This window comes from Phragmites australis, chromosome 5 (assembly GCF_958298935.1).
Source record: "Phragmites australis chromosome 5, lpPhrAust1.1, whole genome shotgun sequence".
NCBI lineage: Eukaryota > Viridiplantae > Streptophyta > Magnoliopsida > Poales > Poaceae > Phragmites > Phragmites australis.
In genome coordinates, this window is record NC_084925.1 from 12005408 (window position 1) to 12026624 (window position 21217).

The window sequence follows — 21217 nt, forward strand, 5'->3', positions numbered from 1 at the left end:
AGCCTTCGATCACCCGAAGTATCCGGGCCAACCCGAAGACTCCAGGTCTCGACATTTTTTTTAAAACGTCCAGTGTTTGTGGGGTGATATGTGTCTCTCGTCTTTGATCTAGAAGAGTTATTTGAGCACTGAGACAACTTCAAGTCAATCCAAACTTATCCCTCTTGATAGTACGGTGCACCTATACTCAAATTCAAAAATAAAATAAATTTAAATCTATTGAGTAACTATATATCACCTCTCTTTTCTTTTTGAAGGAAGCCAATGTCATTTTACTTATTCAAATGGACTAATACCTATCCAAAACTTCATTAAACTCATTAGTCCCTTAATCGTTTGTCATCAATTGTTCAAAACCCACATATGGTGTCTAGATGCACTTTCAATCTCCCCCTTTTTGGTGATTGATGACAACATGATTAAAGCTTATAAAAGATATTTAAAAATAAATATTTTAAATCCTAAGATATATTGTGAGCTCCCCCTAAATGTGTGCATTAGATAAGTTTGAATTTGACATCACGATTAATGCACATATTTTAAGGAATTTTGCTAGAGCTCCTCCTATATCTTAGCATTCATGGGGTTCAACAAGTGTGAGTGAACATGATAAACGTGATGCGTATGACATGGTCTATCTTAGGATTATTACAATGGCATCACATCAAGCATTACATCAAGCATCACATAACATAGCATTATCTCACACTAACGACTTAAGTCCTTACAAATTTAAAGTATAACATCAAGCACACCACACATAGTCATCACAGATTATTATAATATGCTTACATGTCCAACAGAAATAAAAAAAAGGAATAAAGTGAGATATCTCTCCCCCTTTGGCATCAAGCACCAAAAAGAAAGAGAAAAAGATGGAGAACTAGTCGGTACTCCTCATTTTCGTCTCCATCCCCACTTCCACTAGCATCATCATCATCTTGAGGACTTTCCTCGGCGCCACCATAGGCTTCTTCCTATTCTTTGGATTCTTCTTCCATTTCTTTAGCATGAGACATTTCGGTGCCCCCAGTAGCAGCCTGAGCTTCATCATACCAAGCCTAAGGATTTTCAAAAACTTCTGGCTCACTCACATCTTCTTCTGAGGCAACTGGAGAGCAAGGAGGCTCAGTTCTCAAATTAGCATAGATAGCCTTTTGCCTCTCCTCAAACTTTCTCAACTTCGCATTTGTCTTGTCTTTATACTTCTTTATCTTTACAGCATTATGAGTGCAAACATTGAAAATAGCTTTGAGTGCGCTCTTGATAAAGGATGGTGTGCTATGAGAGGAAGATGTATGCCTTGGTGCATTCCTTTGAGAGGCACTGGGAGCAGTCAAAGGAGGGGAAGGTGGCACAGTGGGAATGGATCTTGAGCTAATTAACCTCACTCTATAGGGCTCATGCTTCACTTCTTTAAAGAAGTTCTTCTTTGTGACCTTTTTAATCATGTATATGATGTAAGGAGCATAGATACAACTCCTGCTAGGTGTGTAGGATGTAATATGAATTTCTTCCAAGATGAAATCCACCACACTGAAAGGTTCACTTTCACTGGCCATCCTAGCAAGCAGATTTATGGTTATCCCTTGAACAGTAGTGGCATCCCTATTTTTAGGAGTTTAAAGTGGCACGAAACAAGAAATTTAGGCATTTGTAGAAATCTCTCATGCCTTTGGTTGTGCCATGAGTCACTGGACCTTGATTCTCATACATAAAATCCAATTCATCAGAAGCTAGTTGCTGCTCAGTATGGATTTTAGTCTTGCTTGAATCACGGATATCAAAACCAAACAAGCGACCAAATGTTCTATACTTGATTTGATATCTCTCTTCTTCTATAATCCATTGCATCGTTTGGTTCTCCTCATGATCAAAGTGAAGTGTGGCATAGAACTAAGCTATGACTTCAACACTCCAATCATACTTCAACCCCAAAATTCTTTTAATTTTTTTGTATTCACATGCTGCAATGACCTCATTGAAGATACGATCATCCTTGCTAGCCATATAGTCACAGTCAATCCATTGCATAGGAGAGACGGGTTTCTTCTTCTTAAGGATCACACTTTCATAAAAATATACCTGAAAGTCATTCCAAAAGCGATGATCTGTCATCCTCTTCTCATAGTCAAAGGGGTCCTCCTCTCTTTCTTTCTTGGCCCTGCTGGCTCTGACCCTTTTCATGTAATCCACCATTCTCCTGGGCACATCAGATAAAGTGCATGTTCTGAGGGGTTGGTGAAGCTTTAAAGGTTACACATAAACCCTTTCTTCTTGTTCCTCATCACTTTCTTCTCCATAATCTCTTGATCCTAAAGCCACAGCTTTGTCTTTCCCTCTATTAGCTGCCTTCTTTGTTCTCCTTCTAGGCTAGGTAGTGCCAAGAGACAAATTGACGGTTTGAGCCGGTTCTTCAATCCGAATCCCTCCTGATGGGACCGACATCCTTTTAGTAGCCTCAAGGACACGCCCATGGCCACTACCGATGCCACTACCACTCCCATTTCCACCAGATTCAGCTGGCTGCGGAGGAGTGTCGCTTTGAGTATGCGGATCAAATTGACCTTTCGTCCTTCTTTGATAAGTTTGACAGTCAAACTTGTCACGACCCATCTTGATATACCCTGAGATAGATATGAATAGAACGCTTGATATTCAAGAAGGATTGGACAAGATTTGAATTGATGAACATTGCTCAGATGAACTAATCTAGATATCCCGGAGTATCCGGGCCAACCTGGATACTTCGGGTAGCCCAACTCCAAGGGAATGATATGGGATTTGGGTCATTTGTCCAATGCATTTCCAAAACATTGAAATGTGTGACTCTAGGAAGGATATAGATTCTCTTTACCAAATGAAATCAACTCAAGAGAGGGACATTGAGAGATCAGAAAAGGAAGGTCTTTAGGGTTACCTTTAGGTCCAACCGATGATTCCGCAGATGATCCAGAGGGAGGTCCGGATATTCCAACTAAGGGAGAGGCTCAAAAGATGAAGAACTTGAAAGAAACCCCAATGGAATCTCTAAGTCGCCGGAGGGGAGATGACTATGGTGAGAGGATGAAGGAAGAGGTAAAAGATGAAGTGAAGGGGTAACACTTCGGGTTAAAAAGAAAAGACTGACTTACCCGGAGTATCCGGGTGGACCCGGAGACTCCGGGTTGGAGTAAAACTCCAAACTGAGAGGGTCTTCTCGGAGGGAAACCCGGATCCTCTGGGTTGAGTGACAGAATCTGGAGTATCCGGGTTAACCTGGAGGCTCTGAGTTCTGTCAACTCGACAGATGTGGCCAGGGAGCTGAGGACTTCCAGAGTCTGGATACTCCGGGCTGGGCCGGACTATCCGGGTTCTGTAACTGACAGAAGGGTTTTTTGAGTTGAATAAATTGACGAGGGTTTTTTTGGAGAAAGATTATTGGACATATAAGATATTTTTACTACTTGTGATCAGCCAATAAACAACAATACATAGCTATGATCACAAGTAGCAAATTATGATCATAAGATTGAAATCCTAGAAAGAACTTCAACTCTCACATCATTGACATTCCAAACATTTTGGTCATGATCCTACTAAACTCTTCACAAAATATTTTGTTAGTAGAACCAAATATAATGTCATCAACATATATTTAGCATATAAATAAATCATTATCAATATTTTAGTGAAAAGAGTAGAATCAGCTTTGCCTATTTCAAAGCCTTTTTGATAAGAAAATCTATAAGGCATTCATACCATGCTCTAAGTGCTTGTTTAAGCCCATAGAGTGTCTTATAGAGTTTATACACATGATGAGGATACTTAAGATCTTCAAATCCAGGTGCTTGCTCCACAAATACCAATTCAGAAATTGATTCATTAAGAAAAGCGCTCTTCACGTCCATTTGATATAGCTTGAAATTATGGTGAGTAGCATAGGCAAGTAATATACGAATTGACTCAATCCTAGCCACGGGAGCATAAGTGTCACCAAAATCCAAACATTCTATTTGCTTGAAGCCTTGTGCAACCGACCTTGCTTTGTTTCTCATCACGATTCCGTTCTCATCTTGTTTGTTGCGGAAGACCCATTTAGTGCCAATCATGTTTTGATTTGGTCTTTCCACTAATGACCAAACTTCATTTCTTTTGAAGTTATTTAGCTCTTCTTGCATAGCCACCACCCAATCCAGATCACCAAGTGCATCTTCCACCTTCAATGGTTCCAAGAAGGAAATAAAAGAGTAATATTCACAAAAATTTGCAATTTTAGAACGAGTTCTTACCCCCTTTTGTATATCACCGAGGATGTTGTCAACCGGATGATCTCTTTGGACACTTTGATGGACTCTTGGATGTGGCACTCAAGATTTGGGTTGAATGTCATCCACTTCATCATTATCAAGCAATTTGTTGGAGTCATCATGCGCTAGATCTTGATCTTGACTTAATGTTGGTGGCTCCACTTGAGTTGATGAAGATGGATGAACTTGATCATTATTGGCCATTTGTCGCTCTTGGGGCTCTTGAGGCTTGACTTCATATATTGCCATATTCTTGATTGCTTCGCTTGGAATTTCTTCATCACCTAAAATATTAGGATCAACTTGCTCCGCTTGGGAGCTGTTAGATTCATCAAATATAACATTACACACGATTTCAACACAACCGATGGTTTTATTAAAAACATGGTAGGTGTAGGCATTTGATCCATAACCAAGCAAGAAACCTTCATCTATTTTAGAAGTAAAATTGGAGCTTTTTTCCTTCTTATTTAGAATAAAGAATTTGCTACCAAAGACCCTAAAATATAAAACATTAGGTTTGTTACTGATGAAAAGCTCATAAGCAGTCTTCTTTAAGATCTTATGGAGATATAACCTATTGATGTCATGGCATGCAGTATTGACGGCCTCCGTCCAAAATTGATCCAAAATCTTGTACTCATCAAGCATGGTCCTTGCTGTCTCTATGAGAGTCATATTCTTTCTATCGACAACTCCATTTTATTGAGGGGAGTAGGGTGTCGAGAATTCGTTCTTGATCCCTTCTTTATCATGAAACCCTTCAATTTGAGTATTTTTGAATTCGCTACCACTATCACTTCTGACCCTTTTGATCTTCACATCAAATTCATTTTGAGCTCCTCTAACAAATTAATTAAATATGGCTTGTATTTCACTTTTATCATGCAAAAAGAATATCCAAGTGAAACGAGAATAGTCATCAACAATAATCAAACCATATTTGTTACCACCAATGCTTATGTAAGCGATCGGTCTAAACAAATCAATGTGAAGAAGCTTCAATGGCCTTGTAGTCGTCATCACAGTTTTGGCGGGGAGAGGAGCTCCAACTTGCCTGCCCACTTGACATGCACTACAAATTCTATATTTATCAAAAGAAGAGTTTGTTAGCCCTAGGATGTGCTCTTCCTTTAGAAGTTTAGATAAATTTCTCATTCCAACATGGGCTAGTCGGTGGTGCCATAGCCAACCCATGCTAGAATTAGCAATCAAGCAAGTCTTAGACCTCACTTTATCTGTTGAAAAATAAATGATATAAAGTTTACCCTTCAACCGACCGGTAAAAGCTATTGATAAGTCTTCCCTTCTAGAGACCGTCACACCCTCATTAGTAAAGAGACAATTGTAGCCCATTTCACAAAGTTGATATACGGACAACAAATTGTAGCTAAGAAATTTAACTAACAAGACATTTGAGATATAATGATCATTGTAAATAGCAATTTTACCTAGACCAATTTCCTCTCCTTTTCCATCATCTCCAAAGACAATATTTTCATGTTGTCCTCCATTTTCTTCAAATGAGGAAAACATGCTCTTCTCTCCGGTCATATGATTGGTATATTCACCATCGAGTACCCAACTTGATCCACCAGAGGAATATGCCTACCAAACAATTTAAGCTTTTGTTTTAGGTACCCAAATTTGTTTGGGTCATTTCACGTTAGTCACAAGCACTTTTGGCGCCCACACACACCTTTTGACAACTCGATCCTTTGTGCGGGCACCAACATATAAAGAAACCACTTTATCATGGTGGTTCCTCTTTAAAATATAAGATGCATAAAAAGTTGCTTGAGGTGCATGGCCTTTGGGTTGCTTGACTTGTGTTGTGTCAGCATGTGGTTTTCATTTTCCTTGGCGATCTTAAGGCATTCCTTGCTATTTATCATCACACGCTCATTTGGCTTGCTTGTATGCATGTCAAAACCAAGACCTCTCTTTTGTTCGTTATCCTTGGCCTCAATCATCTTGTATAGTGCATCTTTGGATTTGTATGTCTTGATGCACTCATACTTAACCAAGATGTTTAGCCTCTCATTTTCCTTTTGCAATGTTTGCAAAGATTGAACATTAGTAGCACAAGAATTTATATTAATATTGTAACAAAGGGAGCAACCATTACTAGTGGAAGCACTAGAGAATAAGGTTGCATCATTAGAGGTGGGAGTGCTATTCTTAAGAGTATCAAATTGCACTTCAAGAGTTTTATGAGATTCATTCACACATTTCAAATTCTCTTGAAGTGTAACATTCCTACTCTCAAGACTAGTAACGGATTCTTTGGCCATGCTTAATTGCTTGGTCAACTCCTCAACCTCCTCGAGTTCAAGATTTCTCTTCTTTTCAAGGATGAGCAAGTCCTCTTGCTCCTCAAGAATCTACTCTTGACTCTCTATTGTTTTCATTAGTTCTTTTATTTTAGATATGGCATTTTTACTAAGACCTTTAAGCATGCTTTCACAACCAATATCACTATCACTATCTAAAAGCTTGGATTGTGATTTTACCTTGCATCCTTTAAACATGAGACACTTCGTCGCTCATGTCACCAAAAAGTGAATTTGTCGGTGTAGAGGAATGAATGACGATGGTGGCGACTCCTTCATCATCGGAGTCGGAGTCGGAGTTGGAATCCCACTCTTCGCCAATATGGGCTTGACCCGAGTTTTTTTTTCTTGTGGGTCTTGTACTTGTCCTTCTTGAAGGGTTTGTTCTTCTTTTCTTCCTTGTCCTTGCTCTTCTTCTTGTTAGGGTACTCGGTGATGAAGTTGCCAACTTCGCCACACTCATAGCAAGTTCTTTTTGATGTTCTTCTTTTGGGAATATCTCTCTTGTATTTACCTATAGCCACCCTTCTTCATAAATTTCTTGAACTGTCTCATAAAAAGGCTATTTTTTCATCTTTCGAGCTCTCATCTTCACTCGAGCTTGATTCTTCAACTTGCTTGCTCTTGCTTGCCTTGAATGCTACTTCCTTATTCTTGGAGGTGGAGCTTTATTTGACAAGATTCTTGACTTCATTTGCTACCTCCTCCATGAGCTCATGAGCAAGGATTCTTCTGAGTACATCGCTTGGTGTGAGCCTCTTGTAATCTCTTCTTTCTCAGATAAGAGTCACAAGGTGGGGGTTTTTTGTGTGAAAGCTCTTAGCAATCTTCTCACCACCTTGTGATCATCTAGCTCTTCACTTCTAAGCCCTCTAATTTTATTCATCAACACCATCATGCGATCATACATTGCTTGAGGGGTTTCATCATCATCCATCACAAATCTTCCCAATTTGCCCTCAAGCAACTCTATCCTGAACTCTCTCATGCTTGTGGTGCCTTCATGTGCGACTTAGAGTGTGTCCCATATTATTTTGGCATCTTCAAGACTGTCCACCTTATTGAACTCCTCCGGGCTCAAGGTGCGAAGAAATACACTTGCGTCTTGTGCATTGCGGTGGATGCTTTGCTCTTATTCGGGAGTGAGCTCCTTATTTTCATTCGGCAAATCACAACCTGTGTAAACAATCTTTCAAAAACTTGGATGAAGAGAAATTAAATGCAATTTAATTTTGTGTCACCAAGCAGAATAATGTGTACCATTAAAATACAGTGCACGCCCGGATGGCACAAATATATAGGAATTAGATGCATTTAATTTGTCATAATTGAACTCAATTGCTACTCCTTTCCCTTTACCGTTGCCCGATGTCGAAATGTCATCCTTCAAACTTCCCGTACCTTTCGGACTCTTTTCCCTGGATGTCAATTGAATGTACGAGATGTCGCCTAGAGGGGGTGAATAGGTGTTTCCTAAAATTTAAAACTTTACAGCGAATTAAACTATCCGGATAATCTGGGTCAACCCGGATAGTCTATTTGATGTCACGTGGTACCACATGTTCCTAAGGATGTATGAAGGCTTTTCAAAGAATCACCTGCAGCTAAAAACACACAAACACGTAGATCAAGGAAGATCGTCCAAAAACAACTAGAATAACAAAGAAATCAAATGAGACACGAATTTGTTTCCCGAAGTTCGGATCAAATGATCCCACATCTCCGTTGAGGTGCTCACAAAGAGCCGGGTCTCTCTCAATCCTTATCCTCACCGAGCGACCATGAAGATCGAGCACGGGGCTTTACTAAACCTTTCTCTTTTCTTGCAGATGAGAGGACGACCTTCATAAACTTTCTGAGGCACTCCACAAGCTTGGGTGCTCACCGGGTAACGCCTAGCCGTCTAGGAGCTTCAAGCTCCAAGAATAAGGAACGCGAGTTGACGGCTTGATGAAGACCTCAAGTGCTAAAAAAAAATGGAATTTTGCTTACTAGCAGTCAATCACACTTTTCCAATCTCAACTCTCAAATCCTTGCAAGATTTAATGCACTAGAGAAGTGAGAGGACTTTTAAAGTAGCTTTGAATGCTTTTGTCTCGAGTTGGTTCAGTAGCAAATGAAGGAGGGGGTGATGGGATATTTAAACCCAACCCCCCAAAACTAGCCGTAACAATACATTTTGTACTGACCCGGAGTATCCGGATCAACCAAGAGACTCTGGGTTGGCACTTATCGCACAGCCACGAGCCTGTCCGGAACTCAACCCAGAGGGTCCGAATGAACACAGGACCCGGAGTATCCAGATCAACACAGAGACTCCAGGTGAAACTTATAGGCTCTAACCGGGACTCTTTGCTGGAGTATCATCCAGAGACTTCGGTTACCCAGAGTATTTGGGCCAACTGAGAGACTCTGGGTTGAACTCCAACCATAGACCGCAAACCCCCTGCCGGAGTATTGTTCGGAGACTCCGGCCACCCGGAGTATCCGGACCAATCCGGAGACTCTAGGTCCTGACATTTTTTTAAAACATCTGGTGTTCGTGGGGTGATATGTGTCTCTTGTCTTTGATCTAGAAGAGTTATTTGAGCACTAAGACAACTTCAAGTCAATCCAAACGCATCCCTCTTGATAGTACGACGCACCTATACTCAAATTCAAAAATAAAATAAATTTAAATTTATTGAGTAACTATATGCTGCTTCTCTTTTCTTTTTGAGGCACACCAATGTCATTTTACTTCTTCAAAGGGATTAATACCTATCCAAAACCTCATTAAACTCATTAGTTCCTTAATCGTCTGTCATCAATTGCCCAAAACCCACATAGGGGGCCTAGATGCACTTTCACTAGCTCACAAGCTTCTAATCCATCCAATTCATTTTCATTTTTCCCAAAGGATTCGAGTCGTTTTTGACTTGTTTTGATGTTCTTGGTGAAGCACAAGGAGCACCAGCGTTCTTTCTCTTCCTGAGCTTTTCCACCTTTCCCCAACAGTTTCGAAGCTCAGCAAAGCATCTTGGGTGAGTCTCCTAAGCTCCCATGGTATAGATGCACATTTTGGTTGGATGAATCCCGAATTTGGAGCTAAGGTTGTGAAGTTGGCGTGTTCTTGAGCTTTGAAGTGAATTAGAAGGATTTTGGTGAGATTTGAGTTAGAAATCAAGTTGCTAGGTTGGTGAGTAAATTCTAAACTCTATAATCTATCTCAAACATATTTTCCTTTGGTTTAGAGATGCTCGCAAATTAAATTGGTCAAGTTTTCCCCTCAGGTTGCTCTCTGTAGAAATCCAGATACTCTGGATAAAAGCTCGGACAGTTTGGACTTCCTAGGGAAAAACCGCCTTGTTCTGTACTCAGAAATCGTTAGGGTTTAGGGTGTAATTTGAGTCTAGAACCCTTTGCATAGTGTATATGCCTGTCTATGTAGCATAGATCAACATGCAAGTTGCATCGATCAATGAAACAGCATGAACTCGCTCTTCGTAGAAATTCGAAGAGTCCGGAGAAAAGTCCAAAGGCTCTAGAACAACACATTCTCTACAGAACCCCAGAGAGTCTGGAGAATTATTAGAAGACTCCGCAGTTTGGAGAGTTTGGACAATTATCCAGAGACTCCGCAACCCGGAGAGTCTGAACAATTGCCCAGAGTCTCTGGCCTACTGTACTTTTTTGACATTGTTAGATCATTCTTCGCATGTCTTACACTTTTAGTATGCTGTTATGCATATTTTAGCATATATTGTTGCACTTCATTCAAGCTCATTATTTCATGTGTTCTTCTTTAGTTAGCAAAGAACTGGCGCATGACGCAGACATGGTTGAAGATGACGCCAATCTCCCCGATTTCTACAAGGATTGCACGGGTAGCATTAGGAGGTCATCTGAGCAGCAAGACAAGCATATAAGCATACTTCTTTCATTCATTTGGATCATATATGTCTAATGTGATATATATGCTTTATATACGTTATGCATGCATTCAAGTCGATGTTGGGTTTATGAAGGGTAGAACCTATGTTGATGTACTAATTCTTCTGTCATGAATAATTATTGATCAGTATCCTTGTAGCCTAGGTTTAATATGATATTGTCTAACTTAAAATGTTATTCGTGATTCTTAGCAAGTGCTTAGATCCTCGGTAGAAGTCGAGCGGTAAAAAATTTCATCGTTCGCGAGCATAAGATTTAATTACTTGCACAATGATCATAATGATGGGTTGATGGTGTTGATTGGATGAGTGGTGAGGATGAGACGAGATGTGGGCTGTATTAGGGGTGTTTCTCCTGCCCAAATGTGGAGTTCCCCTGGGTTGATTGGGAGAGGAACCCGGACACCATAGATAGCTTACGTCGCTTAAGCACCAATCGTTATTGCAGTTGACTCTAGCACTTACCGTATTTACCACATGTTGATCTAATGGTAAGACAAGCCGAATACCTCTGTAGTTGTGATCATTTCGGCTTAAACATCGATGGTGTGAGCGGGCGAGCTTGTAAAGACACTTGTAGTTGCTCCAGGAGTTAACTAAAGTGGGCTCCACACTGAGTGATACACGATTCAAATGGTTAGGATTTATTGGGAATGATTGACATGAGTACCCCTTGTAAGTACATGTGTGGTCGTGCAAGCCGTATAGTCCTTAGCTCTTATGGGTAACGTTGTACCCTCCTGTAGGGTATAAAAATATTTTGAAATGACGTGCTCTTGGTCATGAGTACGCTTTTATCCATTTACAACAGTCATAGAGTTACGAGTGTGGATTGATGTGGTTGATGGTTTGAGATGTGCTTTACAGATTTTAGTCATATGATTTCTTTTACATTTGTGTTCAGTTGACGATTACGGGCTAGTATGTTACTTTGGTCAAGTATAGATGCTCACATATGTATATGTCAAATTTGCTTTCGTATATAAAATTTACTTAACCATATGTCTGTATCCTTGCTAACATCTAAATACATATCCTTTGTGTCGGGCTATTATAAGTGTCTATTATGGATTAAGTCTTGCGAGTACATTCATACTCACGATGCTATTTTAGGTGCTATCGGCGAGGAGAAGTTGGTCTTTGGCTTGGCGGGTATGAGTAGGTAGCTACTCAGAGGTCGTGCTTTTGTGATAGAGTCTAAGGGCATATGGCTCCATCCTTCTTTTGTTGTATAGTCATTAGTCTTCTATTGCGTAGTTTTTTTTTGTTAGGAGTTGAGTCGGTTTTTTATCTCCTCTTAGCTCTGTTTTGCTATAAATTGTAATAACTTGGTAAGTGCTTAACAACTTGTAATCTAATGTTAATTACTCGCTCTTTACTAAACTGTGTTATGATGTTAAATGATGAAAATATATGTGTTCCGATTTTGGACACAAAACATGTGCTAGGACTACCAGGATGATATTCTGATTAGTTATAAGAGTTATGATTAAGGAAATGATGAACTTAATTACTAATTGGAATACTGTTTGGATGTTCCTCACAATAGTGTTTTGAATTTTAAGAGCATTGAAATTAAGTGAAAAACAGTAAATAAACATATAACCTCAATATTCAAACCATCTTAACTTTAACCACAAACCATCAATTAACCACTTCAACCAAGATTCTCACCACCAAGGATGACCAAACCAATACATCGACTATGGTTCCCACCACCAACGTTGACTAACTATCATACTAACTTTAACCACAGTTCCCACCATCGTAATTGATCGACACCTTAACTATGGTTCCTACCATCACAGTTGATCATAATGACCATACTATCAAGTAAAAAGCTGCATTGTAAAAAGTTGAGGGTTGTTTGTCATCCTAGATTCTAAGGTGGGTTAGATGTTTACTTTGATTGTGTAATATCCGCAATACCCCATGTGAGATTTACCGTCCTAATTACAATGCTGGGTGGCGGTGTGGGCGAGTGTAGGGTAGTGGGGGCGGCGACCGGCAGGCGGAGGGGTGCTAGTGACGGAGAGGGGATGGTAGCGGCGGTGACCGATGGGCGGAGGGGCGCCAGCGGCGAAGAGGGGTAGTGTTGGGGAGCGTTAAGATGCCTGGGAGGGGGTGGTAGCTGGGAGGAGACCGAATAGAATAGAAAGACAGGGAGGAAAAATGAACGGTTTAGGAATAGTAATGGCATTGGTGGGTAATTATTCTATGCTTGTATGGGTATTTATATTTTTCCTACAGTCACAATCTGTAAAAAACTGGTAGAGACAACTTATAGATTGTGATAGAAAAATAGGTTAGATTTTGAAAAGCATATTGTATAATCTACTCGTTTATTTCAATTCAGTTTTTAAAAACTATTTTTCAGAATGTCAAGCTAAAACAAACAGGCTCTGAAACAAAACCAAAAATACTAACTACAAATGAAATTATGTGATTAGGAATTTTCCAAAAACTTTTCAGAGCAAACTATGATTGTGTAGGACTTTTTTTTGAATTTTTATGAAATTTATATGAATAATAAAACTATATAATAACCTTAAACATAATTAAATAAACATTATTAAAACCTTTTGAAACATTTTTAAAACTATTTTTAGAGTTTGTTGGAATTATTAATCTAAAGAAAACATTAAGAAAATTTAAGAAAATTTTATTTACTAAATAAAAACACTATATAAACTATTAACTATTTTTCAAAAATGATTGGATTTACTTTTACTAAAGAAAACATTTAAAGAGAATTATAAATTATTTTCTTTATAGAAAGAGAAACTTTATAAAATATTTTAACAAATTATTTACGTATTAGCAAAATCAATTACTATTTATAAGAGTTCCTGAATTATTATTCTACCGGAAATCTTCTTTATTACGTCAACCCTAGCTATTATGACGTCAGCAAGCTGACTAGTTATTGACACGTGGGCAAAAACGTCGATGCGGCTCAGCCACGTGGGCTATTGTGCTGATGTGGCACGCTGATATGCTCACATCGGATGACTGGATGGCTCATTCAACTAGAGCTCTCAATCTGCGATCCGACGGCCACGACATAACGCCCCGAAGTGGTTTGACCTTGATCTAATCGACACCGTTGGAAGACGATCAGAGGGACGGAGCCTCACCTTTTTCCTCTCCGGCACAGTACTCAGTGGCGCAAGTCCGGTTTGCGGCGGTGCTCAGTCGGAAGACGTCAGGATCGCGATGCCGTGGACGAACATCACCGGTGAGCGGCGGATCTCGACAAGGGAATGACGGTAAACCCGTCTGAGGAGGTCTTGGACTTTAGGAGGCCTCACCGAGTGCGGGCGACGGCGCAAATAGCTTGCTGTAGGATATGAGGCAGTGTAGCCGCATGCATCGAACTTGTAGGATTGCAACTTTTGTTTCTTGTTTCAACACTAGTACACAAAGGGAAAACGCTGTCGGTTCGGAACGGCAAGCTAGTAATACTTCCTGCTGGAAAGATGATCGGGTCACAGATACTGATTCCTATATACATGTGATTCCTACGTACCATGCATATATATGGATGGTCTTAATTTCTATCTATTGCATGCATCGTGATCTCCGTAGTAACTGAATATGAAAGCATGTATTGGTTCCTGTATACAGAAATCGTGTACCACATCAAGCTAGTTGCACACATTTTTTTCTCGACTTTCTTTAGCTTCTCTCGTGTGTAGTTTGCTTTGGTCGAATAGGTTTCTTACTAAAAATTATTGATTTGTTTTGCCGATGTTTCTCGCATTTGGGTAGCTCTCAGTTGGTAGGATGGCTCAAGAGCTTTGGAATTTGAGGTTTTTCAAGCATGATCGGGGTACAAGAGTTGAGGTCGTCGAGAAGCCGATGGATCGAGATTTCATATGTTATTTTAACTTAGTAGAGATCCTGGAGAAGCTCAGCTACAATAAAACTGATGAGATGTACTTGCTACCCCGGTTGTTACTCACTTGAAGCAAGACTGACCTAGCTGTGAACAACCTTAGTGAGGTGTTCAACAACATCATTAATTTCAGAATCAAGCCCATCGTAACCATGCTTGATAGCATTCGACAAAAATTGATGGTGAGGAAAAACAACCAGAGGGAGAGAGGTCAGAAGGCCACATGGGAGATTGCCCCAGTGGCTGCTGAAAAACTGGAGATGGAAAAAACTAATTGATGAAGGAATATGAGGACTCGCATGGCATAGATGAACTCAAAGAGGAACTAAAACTTGGATGTGGACGCTGCGGAATTGCAGAGACTTTAATATGAGATTAAGACACTAGCAGACAACAGTAAGATACTAGCAAATATTATCAACACAAAAGCTAATCATAGCAAAGAAGCTAAGCAGCAAGCACAAACGAGATCATGTCAAAACTAAGTAACCAGCACTACAAGCCTCCGAATGAAGCATACAATAACATGAAGGCACTACTAGCACCTATTGTAGGAAGAGGATGCAGAGGAGCAACTCCAGGTATTGGTACAACACCAAGCTCTGCAACAACAGATCCATCGGCCATGTGGAGAGCGGGGAGGAACATGTCTTTACAAGCATGCTATACATGGAAAATGGAACAGGTTCTTCGAACCATTCAACACCCTTGTGCCACTGCGCAAGGCTGATGTTGTTGCGGCGTGCGAAGAAGGAATTGTAGCGTGGCTCACTATCATGGTTGACGAAGCTATCGACGAAGCTAGTGTTAGAGCCGGTGAGGAAGGCGGCATCCTCCTACATCACCTCTGACAACGAGAGGCCCTAGGTGCGAGAGGCAGGGCGGCCCGGAGCGGGAGGCAGGACAGTGGTGGAACCCGACGGGAGGGCCCTGGGTGGCACAAATCCAGGGCGAACCCGACCAGGGCGGCCTGATCCAGCCAAGGCAAGCGACAGGAGGTGGTAGGGACAAGGGTATCTAGTTGTGCGAGGGGCGGGCAAGCACACGAGAGGGAAGGGTACGGGAGAACGAGGGGATCGAGCAGCACGGATCTTAGTGGCTTGGGCCCCAACGGTGGCGCAGAAGCAGGGGCCCAACGGCGAACACCGGGAGGTGGCCCGGTGGCACTGAAGTTGGCGAGTGAGGCAGCCGGCCAAGCTAAGGTTGGTGGAGAGGGAAGCGGATTGGCTGATGCAGGCACGAAGGCACACGGGAATCTCAGCTGAGAAGCAGCAGACGAGACGGAGGAGCGGTGTTGCAGCAGAAGAGCCACGCACGATGGAGGAGCCACATGACGACGAGAATGTCGAGGAAGGTGGAGCACGCCGAGATGAGATAGGAAGAGGTGGTGGAATAGATCTGAACGATTTGCAGTGTCCAAAAAAAAACCCTAGCTCTAATACCATATTAGGAATAGCAATTTGTATTTAATAGTAGCCTCTAATGACTATATATAGAGTATATGAAGGAGTAAAAGATAAAAACTCTAGTAACCTAACTTATACATAATAAGTAAGGACTTTATATTCCTAATAGCTGCCACCCTAACCCAGCCCATAGGCTGCCGGCCCATAACACTATCTCTAACTATGTTGTCTCCAATTAGAACTTCTGCTATGACCCTTATCTCTAACAACACAACTCACACTAATTAGTCACAGACATAAATTATGGAGCAATAGTTTTGATGATATTTTTTCTATTATAATCCTTGTTCGGCTATTTTATGTCTGAACATTCTTTCAAAAAATATCTTTGTTTCAGAACTAACTGTGGATTTTCCTTTATGAAAAATGAGGATGCAGATGGAAGTTTTATCTTGACCATGCTGTGAACAAAGAGCCTTGGTCAGAGCAGGAGGAGATAACACTGATCCATGCTCATCAAATTCATGGAAACAAATGGTGTGAACTGGCTAAACTTTTTCCAGGGAGGTGAAATCAAGATGTTCAAATAAAACTTCAAAGACTAAAGCTTTCGTATTCAGTTTGTACCAGGCCACTTGCAAATTAATAATTAAAAAATTATACTATGCTGCTTATTTATGGACTTACATACTGTGATGCTATTAGCCAGACCATATAGCTCATCTCCAGTCATTTAATCACTAACCAGATATAGATAGGCGTGCATTACGGAAGCTTACAGTTTTTTCTTTTACTACTTTAAGTGAGATTATTTTTTGTTATTTTCTGTTGACTGTCATTCTTCTCTTTGTAAGAATTCAGTGCACTTTTAACCACTTTATCTATGTTGCAAATGGTCATCTTGTGTACCGCCAGGACAAGGAAAGCAATTAAGAATCACTGGGCTAGTCTTAAGAAGAAAAAGAGGAAGTCACATTTAGTTAGAGGATTGCCGGAGCAATTTCCATATATGCCTAATGATTCATTGATTACAAAGAATAAGGGCTCCAGTACCATTAAGAGTGGTCAGGATCCATCGACAATATTCAAGTTTCACCGGATTTGCCAGTAAGACCCAAATGGGAACGGACTCACAGAAGCTGGTAGAAATCCAAGTACACTGAAAGGAAAAACTTCTGATTCTACACATGGTGAAGAGTCTGTTGCTCAATTAGTAAATGTCTCTCAAAAGGTGGATGGGCAAATAGCTACCGAGGAATCAATGGATCATAAGGTATCTTTTGCAGCTGCAAAATTTCCAAGGTCCCAGCAAATGGAGGAAGTAACGGATTTTGTGGCGGTACTACCTAGCAGTGTAAACACAGACTTCTCTCCAGCTCAATCTCCTATCCAGCAATGATCATTCTGATGAGATTTGCAGTAGTGCTGATTCAGAGTTACAGATCTTCTGGAGATGTCATATTGCGGAAGCTTGATGATCATTCCTCCTGATTCTCCAAATCATGGAAATTCCATGCGCGGAATGTGATATTAGTTGAAACAAATAATCCTATGGCCGCGCCTGCCTTGGTCTTCAAATTCATGTAACTTCTCTTCAACTTACAATGAACCTGTTGATCCTCGGACATGTAAATCCTCTTATACTTTAGTTACAGAGATTTCTTTGTCATAGAACGATCGATGCGCATGCAGACTAGTGTTATTGGGTCATGGAGGAGCAATGATGTATGCTTTGTTTAGCTGCCCACAAGGTTTAGTATGTCGCAGCAGCTTCAGAGAAATATGGTTCAAAAGCTGTAGGCTGTAGTTGAGTGTTTGGTTGATTTCTGATGTATCTCTGTGCGTCAACACTGACGATGTTTGTGCTAAGGGATCGCACATGCCCATTTCACACCGGATCAAGCATCACCCCGTGGACCGTCGGATCAAAAGAATAATGACAGATCAGACGGTTAATACTCCACTGACAATCAGCTGATGGGCGCACGGCAACGCTTGCCGTCGACCGACCCAACCCCACCCGGTGGAGTTGATTTGGCGCCAAGGAGTGGGCGGCAGCGTTCTCCTGCAGTTTTCCCGGGCTCTCTCTCCAAACAAAGCAAAGTCCCGAACTACCGATCAACCGCCGGTCACCGGGGGAGAGGAGAGCGCGCGAGAAAAAAAGCTTGGCCGACATGCGCCCCACGTTCGTCCCCCGCTTAAAATAGCCGTGCGACGACCCTGCAGTCCCGCGTCGCCCCCTTTTTAGTTTTCCCGCGGCCGGCCGGGTCGCCTAATTCCTCCCTCCCGCAACGCCTCCCGGCCGTCGTGCGCGACATGATCGCTCGCCCCTCCCGTCAAGCGCCCCGGTCGTTCCGCTTCCTGTTTCTTTGGTTGTGCTGCCGCTGTTGCCGGGTTGGTTGATCGAGGAGCGGTGCTGTAGCTAGGGAGCGTGGGGTGCGTGTTGGTGATCTTGGTCGTCGTCGTCGTTGTTGGGGAGGTACCTTGGTGTTTCTTGAGGAGGAGCGGCGGTGCAAGACCGCCGGGTGCCGCGCGCCCACGCCTTGCGCGCAAAGCTCGAGGCGGTGGGCTGGGTGATGGTACGCTTCCTCCGGCGCGGCCACAGCCTTGACAAGACCGGATCGCAGAACAACCGCCACCAGCAGCAGTACCTGGACAGGAGCGACAGCAGCGCCAGCGACGCGGAGGAGATGCACGAGCCCCTTGGCAATGGCGGCGGCACCCCGCCGCTGCCCAACGGCCGGGCGGCGGCCGGGGCGCCGCGGTCCCGGCTCGCACGAGACGGACCGCCTTCAGGTACGAACGCCGCGTTCTCGATCGATCAGTCGTTCATTCGCCATTGATGCCATCGTTCATTCTGCGCGCCCGTGTCAATTTGGTTTCGGTTTCGTTTTAGAGTTGGACGTGATGAAGGAGAAGTTCGCGAAGCTCCTGCTCGGGGAGGACATGTCCGGCACCGGCAAGGGCGTGTCGTCGGCGCTCGCGCTGTCCAACGCCATCACCAACCTGGCGGCGTCCGTCTTCGGCGAGCACCGCAAGCTGGAGCCCATGGCGCCCGACACCAAGGAGCGGTGGAAGAGGGAGGTCGGCTGGCTGCTGTCCGTCACCGACCACATCGTCGAGTTCGTCCCCACGCGGCAGACCTCGGAGAACGGCACCACCATGGAGGTGACCATGCTCGTCGTTTCCGGTTTCCAGCGACGTCCGTGCTAGTTAGTAGGCCGATCTTGACACGACCATTGTTCGCATTGGCAGATCATGTCCACGGCGCAGCGGCGCGACCTGCAGATGAACATCCCCGCGCTGCGGAAGCTCGACGCCATGCTCATCGTGAATGCTCCCTAGCTAATTGTCGTTACAATCTACTAGAAATAAAATGTTATGATTGATCTTGTGTGTTCTGACAACAACGTGGTATGCATTTGGATGCAGGGTTACATGGACAACTTCGTGGACCAGAGCGAGTTCTGGTACGAGAAGGGCGGCGACAACAAGCGCGACGACGACAAGTGGTGGATGCCGACGGTGAAGGTGCCGTCGGAGGGGCTGTCGGACGTGACCCGCAAGTGGCTGCAGTACCAGAAGGAGTGCGTGAACCAGGTGCTCAAGGCGGCCATGGCCATCAACGCGCAGGTGCTCGTGGAGATGGAGATCCCCGAGATCTACATCGAGTCGCTCCCAAAGGTAAGCTTCCAATCGAATTCCTTCTTGGGTTAATTCAATCTAGCCTCTCAAAGGCCCAAGCCATGGCAATGGCATACCCATGATCGACGGCAATGCATGAAACAGAAAGGGAAGACGAGCCTGGGCGACGCCATCTACCGGAGCATCACCGAAGAGACGTTTGATCCACTCGAGTTCCTGGAGGGGATGGACCTGTCGACGGAGCACAAGGTGCTGGACCTCAAGAACCGCATCGAGGCCTCCACCGTGATCTGGAAGCGCAAGATGCAGACCAAGGACACCAAGTCCTCCTGGAGCTCCATCATCAGCTTCGAGAAGCGCGAGCAGTTCGAGGAGCGCGCCGAGACCATCCTCCACCTCCTCAAGCTCCAGTTCCCCGGCACGCCGCAGTCGCAGCTCGACATCTCCAAGATCCAGTACAACAGGGTGCGTATGTCTCGTTGTGGTCTTCTTCGTTCTCGCTGCGTGTGATCCTGGCATTGAGTCATTGACATCCATGGCTGTGCATGGTGACGATGGCATTGATGACATGCTGACATCCATGTCTGCGTCCTTGGGGTGCAGGACGTCGGGTACGCGATCCTGGAGAGCTACTCGCGCGTGCTGGAGAGCCTTGCGTACAGCGTGATGTCCCGCATCGAGGACGTGCTGAGCGCGGACGCGGCGGCGCAGAACCTGACGGCGACCGAGGCGGCGGCGCGGCGGCTGCTGGCCGAGGCGGACGCGCCGGCGAGGAAGCTGGACGCCAAGGAGGAGCTGGAGAAACTGAACGAGGCGCCCGCGTCCATGACGCTCTTCGACTTCATGGGCTGGCACTTCGACCAGGACGAGCTCATGAAGCGGAAGGAGGACGGCACGCTCGATGCCGACGGCGAGGCCAAGCTCCTCAAGAAGGCGCCCAGTCTCGTGCCCAAGAAGTTCTCCTACGTCGACAGCCTCTCCTCCGGCGGCATGAGGAGCCCCTCCGCGCGCCACTGACCGGCCGGCGGCACGACGAGCTCAGCCTCCGATCCAACATCACGGATCTCTCGGAGAAGAAGATGATCGAGACGACCTCCTCCGATCGGATTCTTGCATGCACGTACGTACATAGCTGAGGCGCAGCACGTACTAGTGATGTTCTCTTCTCTTACTGATTTATTCCTTGCCCCCATATGTTCTAGAAGATTCTAGACAAAGGCGAAGAACGAAGAGGGTGATTTTGTCTACGTACGCATTGAAGGATTGTTACTGTACGTAGCTACTGATTTCTGAACTAGTATGTATTTTGGACATGGCTCTGAAGAGAGGTTCTCCATAAGAGGAAACACCTGAGCTCTGTGGTATACGTATGTAACTTGCCAGACGGGAAAACACACTGTATTCTTTTATTTCTTTCAAGCTAACCTTTTTTTTGGACTGTTTTGCCCTCCAAAAAAATGGACTATGTTTCCTATATCAGGTGATGAATTAGAACATGCAAGTGTGTGTGCTCCTTGCTTTATGGATTGAATAGTAAGATTACCAGAAAATCAAAAGCAGGCAGCAGGACTCAAGTCCAATAAACAGGGATCAGAACTTATCACAGAAAAGTGTACTAACTGACAGCACTCTGTACTTCATTTTCATTTCTAGCAAAACTCGTGCACAACTTAAATCATAATAATAGCCTCGGAAGAATGTGAAACCATACAAG

General features: G+C 43.4%; 1 protein-coding gene across 1 annotated transcript; it reads left to right on the forward strand.

Moving 5' to 3' along the window:
- The first annotated feature begins 18156 nt into the window (after positions 1-18156).
- Positions 18157-20978, forward strand: LOC133917461 (rho guanine nucleotide exchange factor 8-like). The gene is made up of 6 exons (XM_062361360.1): positions 18157-18654; positions 18755-19026; positions 19114-19188; positions 19291-19542; positions 19648-19968; positions 20107-20978. Exons 1-6 carry the CDS (start codon positions 18435-18437, stop codon positions 20518-20520), a joined length of 1554 nt encoding a protein of 517 aa, XP_062217344.1. The 5' UTR covers positions 18157-18434; the 3' UTR covers positions 20521-20978.
- Positions 20979-21217: the final 239 nt, after the last annotated feature.